The following is a 9,696-nucleotide window of genomic DNA, read 5'->3' on the forward strand; positions in this document are numbered from 1 at the left end:
TGGCGCACCTGAAGCCAAGCTGTATTGACTCCGTCTTTCCCTTGGACCCTTCAGCTGCGAAGAGAGGGGGGGTCTGCTGCATGGGCAACAGCAGATCCTCCATATCACCCTGCCCAGGCTCTGTAGCTTCAGCTTCACTGGAGAGGACACTCCAGCGTCATCGCAAGATGTCGATTCAACACGGGAGGAGACAGATACCGTGTCACTCCCGAGTCGGACTGCACAGCCATTCTCGGCGGTGCAGATAGACTCTTAAGAAGCTACACCATCGTCTCTCGAGACGGACGGCTGCCGACGACGACACCATAATGAAAATACAAAATCTATTTCTATAATGTAACAACATGAATGAATTTCACAGACTTAATTTTGAATGAAAAACAAAACAAAATATAATACAGTATGTGTGTGTGTGTATGAATGTATGATTCCATTTATGTGAAGTTGATAAATGGACAAAATTAATGTATGGTAACAGAGGTCAGAATAGTTTTTAACCTGTGAATGTCAACTAGGAGAGGTTATAAAGGGGCTTCTAGGATGCTAAGAAAGTCCTGTATCTTGATCTAGAAGGTAGTTAGAAGAATTTGTTTATTAGTTAACTTGAGATTTATGTTCTTTACATAATTTAATCTCTCATTAAAAAGAAAATAAAATATGGTTCATAAAGAAAGCAACAAAATAGATCCTTTTAATACCTGAGACTGACAGCAAATCCAGGGATTTAGGCTGGGGGATGTAATTAGTGGAGATCTCTACACAAAGAGAGAGGAAGGCTCAACAGGACACAGGTGTTTATGATAAGTGGAAAATAAATCCATTTTATTTTTATACAATACCTTAGCAAGCTAACACCACTGAAACAAAAGCACACAACCTCATTAAAAATAATATATAAATTTTACTAATAATGCATAGATTATATGAATAGTATAGATAATTAATATATGATGTATACTATAGGGTCTGAGTCATAAGAAACATTCAAAATATATTATCAGTACTTCTGTTGCTCCTACTACTTACTACTACTGTTAGAATTTTGCTGTTGTTGGTAGCGATTATTATTAGCAATTGAGTCTGAATCAGAAACTTCCACTGCATCCCTACCAATTTCTTCTCACTTCTCACGTCCACACCTCATCCCTCAGCCCATTCTTCTCATTTTCTCTGATTCCTCACAAAGGGGCAAATCAATACTAACTATGGGGAAATTGGTATAGATTTATCTTTTAAACCAAACTGTAGGCCTGAGATGAGGTTCAGGGACAGCAGGGCCTGAGAGACATGCTTCCTCAGACAGCGAACTCACAAACTGCCGAAAGGGAGGCTGAGCAGCTGATATCATTCCACTTGCTATTCTCCAGGATCATCACACAGTCTTCCTCAGAGCCGCCATTGTTGGGCTCACCCTCATTCCAGTTTTGGTAGACCACCGTCCTTCCTGTCAGGTCCACAAAATAGCCTTCGTCCTTCACATCTGTGATGCCCAGGAAGGCCTGCCCTTTGGTGACATCCAGGATGGCCTTATTCTCGGCATCGTTCCTGGGGGTGGCCACAGAGCCCTGGTACTGGGTGCACAAAGCCTTCGCTTCTTCAAAGGTCATCGTGTTATCATTGCTGAAGTACACCTTATTTCCAACTTGCTTGCCCAGAGAGAAGATCAGCACTAAAAGAGGAAACATGAGGGTAACATGGGCTTATCTTCAGGCCTGGCCCAACATATTTTTCCTGGATAAAGCCTTTGAGAGGAGAATTGCCACAGGAAATACAGCATGTCCAGTTAAACTTGAATTTCAGGTAAACAATTAATTTTTTAAATTATTATAAGTGTCCCCCAGGAAATTTTGGGGACATACTTATACTAAAAAAACTAGTTGTTGTTTATCTGAAATTCAAATTCAACCAGGCGTCCTGTTCTTTTTATTTGTTGAATCTGGCAAACTTAACCTGAAGACAAACTGGAACAAAGGCTTTTGTTTTTTTGGATAAGAGTTCTAGAACATATGTAATTGGTAATTCTGAATTTTACCCCAATATTAACTTGAGAATAAAGAAAAATATTTGCCTCAGGCCAGGAGGGCACAGAGGGAACAGTTAGGCCCCCTATCAGGTCTCAACATCAACAACAAAGGCAAGGAGGCATTGGTCCCATTCTCAGCAACAGGTATGCACACGAGAGTCAAGAGGACAGGATCAGGGTCCCTGGAGTCAAAACTTCAATATATAAACTACTTCTGTCACTTACTAGCTCTGTGCATTTGATCAAATTGTTTGATTTCTCTTAGCTTCTATTTCTACTAAAAGGTTGGAATGGGTTATGACATCAAAACAGAAGAAGCACCTATCCAGCTACTAAAAACTTATATGTTTTTAATAAATATTTGTTATCTTCCACCTTCCTAAACTGCAAGCCGCCTGAGATGTAAGAGAGAAGGCTTACTCTTTTTGATACGGTTCAATTCTAATTGCAGACTTTCTTTTTCTGAAGCTGCCAGGCCACTGTTACAATCTAGAAAATTAAAACAAAGTGAAAGAACATTGGTGAGGGGTTTCAGAACTATAAGTGGGTAGGATATTTTTTTCAAAATTAGAAAAATTCTTATACATTGATATTTTCTCTTTGAAGGAAAATAAAAAGTATTAAGAAGAAAAGAAGGAAAAGTACCTCTATTTTCAGCCAGCCCAAAACATCACTCATCATCTGCTGAATGTATTTAAAGGCCCTTCACATACACACGTACATGATCACACGCATGCTTCCTGAAGACCTAGTCATGATAGCACTCCATGCACTAAGATGCTCACCAATTGTTTTTCAAATAAACAGCTCTACCATGAATAAAAAATAAATCTCTTGGGGAATTATTATGTACTGGTGAATATTGACTAAAACAATTACTGGGTTTTGTCTTTAGGGAAGTTTTGTTTTTGTTGTTTTTTCTTTACAGTCTGTTCTATTAATCAGTAAACCAAGATTTTCGTGAGTTGTACACTATTTAAGGGGGAGGGCATAAGGCAGGCCATGGGCAATAGATGGCGAACAAGGCCTCAATATGGGGCAGCTTCTCTTGTTAAGAAAGGGAGTCTATTTCCCCACTCCCTGAATCTGGGCTGGTCTTATGTCTTGGTTTACCAATAGAAGTGACAGAAGTAATAATGTACATTGAGAATCTTGTAATTACCTCTGTGAACAAGCTGGGCTAGCCTATTGGAGGATGAGAGACCTGTGGGTCAATTACCCTCATCACTGTAGCCAACAAGCAAACAACAGCCGATTACAAGTGGGACCATTGGTCATCAGCTAACCACAGACCCATGAGTGAGTCCTGCTGACATCAGCAGAGAAATCACTTGGCAGATCCACAGAATTGTGCCTTAAATAAATGGCTCTGTTTTTTGTTTATTTCTCATGAAGTGAAGGATAACTGACATAGCATATACATATCACTGTTGTGAAAACAGACGTAATAGACCCAAAACACATGTGATCTACTTTTTCCCTTTTAGACCAGAGCCTCGCATTGGGTCAACTAAAGGAAAGCCGGGGCCTGCAAGTCTGTTCTCAAGAACTGATGGAAATCCCCCAGAGAGGGCTGAGGCTGCTGGGCCAGGAAGCAGACTTGGGCATCTTTCCATGAAGCAGCAGGAGTAAGGGCATCTTCTACCACCCTGCATGCTCCCAGCCTAGTAGTTGAAGTTAGCTTCTTACCTGGACATATCCCAGGGTCTCCTTTCTGGCCCGCTGTGCCTGGTAACCCAGGGGTCCCTGGATATCCTGGAGGCCCCACCTTCCCAGGAGGACCCTGCTCACCTCTGAGCCCTTGGCCTGTTGGAAGACGAGAGAAATGTAAATTAGTATCTACATTTTTGCTCTATTTCTCCAAGAGTTTGGTGCCCAGTCCCTTCCCAGGAGAAAAGAGACATTACTCCAGGGCCAGCTTTCTAAATCACTGCTCCCACTGACTCAGAGAAGAAAGTCCTCTCATATCCCTCAGGATCACCTGCCACAAGGCCAACTCCCTAGCAGCCAGGACCACCCCTGTGTGGAAGTCTGGGATGCCAGAAAGTCAGAGCTAAATCATTTTTGAATTAACAATGTGTAGTTGAAATAAATGCAACTTATATAAATAGGACAATACTCTCTCATCTATAGGCGGTTTGTCTGGGAGGTTGAGAGTCATGGAGACAGAACAGCCCAAGCTGTACCTGGTTCTCCCTTTTCTCCCTTGGCGCCGTGATGCCCATCTTTGCCTGGGAAGCCATTCATGCCTGGACAACCACAGGTGGTCGCAGGACAGATCTTCTGGAGGTTCTCACCAGGTTCTGCATCTAAGCAAGATGCTGTTACCACACTCAGGAGAAGGAGAGAGAGCGATGGAAGCAGAGACATGGTCCTCACCTTGGAGTGTGGAAAGCCAAGGAAGATGCTCTCAGCTTGTTTAGTTAATCAACATGTGTTTACCAAACATTTCCTCTGTCCTCTAACCTGCACTGTGCAAGGCGATGTACAGATGGAGGCCCCACCCACTCCTGCCTCCAGACTGGGAATTTGGAAAACTAAATCTTCCTTTTTACATTGTGTGATGAGTACTTTAACAAAAGTAGGCGCAGTATGCAGTGAAGTCTCTAGGGAGGGGGTCACGAGTGCCTCAGGTGCCAGGGATTACCACTAGAAGGCTGTGAGTGTGCTTCCCGTGTCATTTATGAAAGCAAATGGGCACACTCATGCCTGTTGGCCTAGGGGATGGACCCAGGAATCGGTAGGAGCTCCCTGTTACCCCACTCTCCCCTTTGGGTCCATCTGCCACCTGCATCCCATCCTCACATCTGGGCAGTCAATTGTCCTTTAGGGCCAGTTAACCAGCATTGACTTAATGGCAGGCACTAAACTGTGGGCTGATAACCCAGAGGGGAAGAGTCATTAATAGTCACTAACTTAGCCCAGAATCAACTTGAGTTTGCTTCCTCGGGAAGTTTTATTTCCCCTCTGCAAGAGAGACTTACCAAGGATGGCACTTTCTCTGGAAATGTCTCACTACCTTGTCCCTGGAAGGATGCCAGGTTGCTCTCCAATTCCTGGCAGAAATTTCCTGTGTTCTATGAGTCTAAAATACTGGTAATTACCACCTTCTTTAACTCCCCTTCCCATTTCTCAATTTTAGCATTTCATGTGTCCTTTAAAGCTCTCTTTCAAAACTGTCATTTCTCAGGAAACCTCGGCAGTCCAGCTTTGTGGCTGCCTTTCTATTCTTTATGAATACTGTTGAAAATGGAGGTGGTCTCATTTACAAATGGCCAGGTAAACACAGGAAAGTTACAGGTGCCCCAGCATGAGCAGAGAAAGACACCTCTGCATAGCTTCTGCCAGCCATCTCCCCACTTACACCTTTCAGAAAGCCTCCTCTAGGCCTCCAAGCACTAGTCAAGTTGCTAGACAAATCCAGGACCCTGGATCCATTTACCAGCAAGAACTTACTGGGGCTTCTGTGGAGCAGGGATGCGAAGACAAGGGAGCTGGCCCTCCAGCCAGGGGCTCTAGCAGATGCCTCAGGGTGAGGAAGGAGGCTGGACTCAGCAACTTCAGGGCCCATTCAGCCTTGTGAACTGAGATAGGCTGGCCTGGCCTTCAACCTCAGATTAATGAACAACTCTTGTTAGAATGACACTTAATTCTGAGAATTTCCCAGGGGCTGCTGGCACTGTGTTCAGCAGCTCTGTGCTTTAATGCAGCAAAAGTTGTCCTTCAAATTGCCATCCATTTTCCATTGTGGTAAAATATATATAACATAACACTTACCATTTTGACCATTATTAGGTGCACAATTCAGCAACATTAAGTACATTTACATTGTTGTGCAACCATTACCACCAATCACCTCCCAAACCTTTTCATCACCCCTAACTGGAACTCTGTACTCATTAAACAATAATTTCCAACTCCCACTCCACCCCTCAGTCCCTGGTTACTACTGTTCTACTCTTCATCTCTATGAAGTTGACTACTCTAGGTACCTTATGTTAGTGGAATCATACGGTATTTTTCTTTTCGTGCCTGGCTTATTTCACTTAGCATAATGTCTTCAGAGTTCATCCATGTTGCAGCATATGTAAGAATTATCTTCCTTTTTAAGATTGAATAATATTCCATTATATGTCCTACATTTTAGAAGCTTCATTTTTAAAAGCCAAAAATAACCCAATTGTCTTTCAACAAGTGAATAGATGTATAAACTTTAGAAAACTCACAGAAAAAAAAAAAAAAAGCAGACTATTGGTTCATAAAATAGCTTGAATGAATCTCAAAGGCATTATGTTGAGTAAAACAAATACAACCTCACAAATTTACAAGTTGTATGTATTTTTTTTATAGCATTCTTAAAATAACAAAATTACAATAATAGAGAACAGGTAGTTGGCAGGAATCAGGGCTATAGGGAGGATATAACTCTAAATGTATAGTGTGGGCAAGCTGCATTGTGGGTAACGGAATAGTTCTGTATCTTAATTGTGGCTGTTACATAAACCTATAATTGTGAAAAACTTCATGGAACTGTATACACCAAGAAAAAAGGAATACAGGTAAATAATGGTTAAATCCAAATAAAGTCTGTATCTTGTAGTGTTTCAGGGTCAATTTCCTGGCTTTGATACTTGTACTGTGGTATCTCAGATTCTATCATTGGTGGATAATGGATGAAGGAGACATGAGACCTTTCTTTACTCTTTTTTTCCACTTATGTGTGAGACTAAAATTATTTCTTTTTTAATTTTCCAAAAGGACTCTCAGGGAAGTTGTGGGGGTTCCAAAGACTGTTCTTTCTTCCTTTGGAGATTTGTCCAGCTCTCATACTGTGAACAGTCTGTGCAATGGTGTAAACGTGAGACAAAGGAGACCAGGTTCCCAATGATAATACTATTTAGTTTGAGTGGATGTACAGTGTGAGAACTGAGTGGTGAGAGATGAGTCATGAGCAGAGTGACAATAGGGTTATAACTTTTATAAGACTTTGGACCTCTTTTAAAAGGTCATTAAAGAAATTTCAGTAGAGGAGAGATGATCAGATTTGAAATTTCAAAGTTTGTTCTGACTACAGTATTAAGAAGAATTGGAGGGGAACAGGTATGAGAAAAGAGTCAGACCTACAAAGATACTTACTATCCTGTAAGCAGCAGGCATTGATGGCCAGAGTTAGGATGATGGTAGCAGGTCAAAGAGGTGGACGCATTTGAGAACATGCACAAGATCTATTTGAGGGAACTTGGGAATTGGTTGAATGTAAAATGGTAAACAAAAAGAAGAGATTTTTGTGGACTCACAAATTTCTGACTTGGGTACCATTTAACTGAGACAAGAAATAAAGGCCAAATAACAATTGCAGTGGGGATAATGAGTATCTTGTGGGCAAATGGCTTGAACCATGTGGTGGTGGTCAAGAGACACAATCTAGATGGAATGGAACAATAACTTTATGAAGCACCATGAAGTTAATTCTAAATAACATTTCTAATAGAGCTGTTGTAAAATGTCATGTTGGTAGGGTGGTATACAGCCCTCCAAACAACAGAAAGAGTGTGGCTGGATGAGAGTCCCTTCTAGATCCCTTTCAATTGAACTGTCCTTAGCTTGCGGAGAGCCTGGTTTCCTTACTTTCTGCTCACCCATCCCCTGTACTTGAAAGATGTCCAGGATGGTTGAGAACCACCTTCCTAAAGCAAATGACAGATACCAGGGATCCAGAGCCTGGAAAAGCGATGGACAACTTGTTCATTTCTCTTCCCTCCTCTTTAGCACCTGAACTTTCCCATGGCTCCTTTTCCAAAGTGGCTGGAGGTGAAATAAGGTAGCTGAATGCAGGTCACATCGCAGGTGCTGCCTTTGATGACAGTGCTTGTTTGCATTGAACACTTAGTCCAGAGGTCAGGAGGCTGCCCTTCAGACCCTGGCATTTCCTGGAACTGGGCTGGGAAGCGGGGAGCCAGTGCTCCGGGCGCTCCTCAGCTCTGAGCCCCGTTTGCTCTCCAGAGCCTCCTGCAAGCCTTTCCCATCATGAGATGCCCCTCTCCACATGCATCAGCCCCTAATCACCCACCACTCTGCCCTCTACCTCAGAGATAAGGCTACAGCGTGCATTTGTTCTGGAACTAAGGCCCTTCCCATCCTTCCCAGAATTCCCTCCACTCTGACATCTCCACCAGACATGCACTTCCCCTTGAGAGACTTCAGAGACACTTCCTACCTGGCCTGGAGGAGGACTGGCTGCTCTTCTATACCCCTTTTCCTCTTGCTGGGGATGGAGTCCCAGCTCTGCCACTTCCCAGCTGTGGGACCTTGGCTGAGTTTTGTTTCCTTCAGTTCAGTTTGCTCCTCTGTGAAGCAGGATTCTACTGCCTTGGCTGTGCTGTGGTGTGCCCTTTCTGGTCCACGCTCAGGGTGCATGGCACACAGCCCACCATGCCAGGGCCTTCACTGCCTTCAGGATGCCTGCCCAAGAGTCTCCTTGGGAAGCAGTGTCCCTGGGCGGCCCCCTTTGGGAGGCTAATTTAGAATCAGAAAGCTTAGTTTGGGCTCATAAGTGTGAGTTCAGACCAACCACATATTTTGCTTGAGCCTCAGTTTTGACACCTAGAAAATGAGATTTTGAACCTGCTTCTCTTTCCCATAGAGATACTGCGAGTGAGACAATGACAGTAAAGGGAAATGTCAGGGTTCTCCTGACAAAATCCTCCAGGAACATGCCTAATGTCAAATCAGGTGGATTTGCTTCCTTTCAGTTTATTTAAATGCCATACTTACTATATACAGGGATATTGCATACGATGGTGAACCACATGACCTCTCAGGAACTGGCTGTCAGGAAGGATTTTTATAAGACTTGGCCTCGTGTTAGGTGATTTGGGAGGGAGTTTTAAGAAACAGATGGCTTTGCTGCAGAGGATCCTGTCAAGAAGCCAAGGCAATTCTAGAACTGAGTTATCTGAATGCATTTAATCAAGGAGGAGAGAGAAATGGAACAAGGCAAAGATGCATGTTGTAAAGGAGCGGCAGATACTCACGTTAGCCAGGACAGGGGCACAGTTTAATTTTTGTGGCTCTCATAGTGACATTTTTGCCTGAGTCCAGATAACATTTTGGAATGATATTAGTGTTATAGAAGTGATAGAGTAGATATAATAAAATGAATGGCATTACATTGTTATTGAATAATGAACTGTGATATTGTGATTTATAATAATAAATGCATTATTCATTCTTTGTCCTATTCCTGCCTCAGAGCTCCTAAAACTTTTGGAATTTCATAAGTGACAATGACAGATAGAAAATGTCTTATTTTATGTTAATGGGGTGACTTTTGAGGAGCTCTTAGGCAACCTAAGAATGGTCTGGTTGCCAGGAGAAGCAATGACCCCATGATTACAGAGTTGGAATTTTCAGTCTCATTCCGTCCCCTTGTCTCTGCCTGCCAGTCTTGGAGAGGGGAGATGAGCTAGAGATCTAGAGACTGACTTCAATCACCAGTGGGTAATGATTTAATCAGTCATGCCTATGTAATGAAGTCTCCCTTAAGAATAAAAAGGCAGGGTTCAGGGTTTGCAGAGCTTCCAAGTTGGAGAGCACATGGAGATCTGGGGAGACTGGCACTCGTGGAATGGAGCATAGAATCTTTCTGCTTGTACCCACATTCTTTGCCCAGT

The 9,696-nt window shown here is 42.8% G+C and overlaps 1 protein-coding gene across 2 annotated transcripts; it reads right to left on the minus strand.

Annotated features, from left to right (window-relative positions):
- Positions 1 to 656: 656 nt before the first annotated feature.
- Positions 657 to 5,621, minus strand: MBL2 (mannose binding lectin 2). 2 transcript variants are annotated; one of them, XM_090279274.1, is made up of 5 exons: positions 5,480 to 5,616; positions 4,210 to 4,402; positions 3,713 to 3,829; positions 2,444 to 2,512; positions 657 to 1,669 (listed from the first exon to the last, which is right to left on the minus strand). In XM_090279274.1, the coding sequence occupies exons 2-5, from the start codon at positions 4,391 to 4,393 to the stop codon at positions 1,296 to 1,298; spliced, it is 744 nt and encodes a 247-aa protein (XP_090135400.1). In that variant the 5' UTR covers positions 4,394 to 4,402; positions 5,480 to 5,616; the 3' UTR covers positions 657 to 1,295. The 2 variants fall into 2 exon arrangements, with proteins under 2 accessions (XP_090135400.1, XP_090135399.1); XM_090279273.1 differs by lacking the exon at positions 4,210 to 4,402 and having other exon boundaries at positions 5,480 to 5,621.
- Between the last annotated feature and the right edge of the window lie 4,075 nt (positions 5,622 to 9,696).

This window comes from Furipterus horrens, unplaced genomic scaffold (assembly GCF_987537825.1).
Source record: "Furipterus horrens unplaced genomic scaffold, mFurHor1.1.pri manual_scaffold_5, whole genome shotgun sequence".
Classification (NCBI taxonomy): domain Eukaryota; kingdom Metazoa; phylum Chordata; class Mammalia; order Chiroptera; family Furipteridae; genus Furipterus; species Furipterus horrens.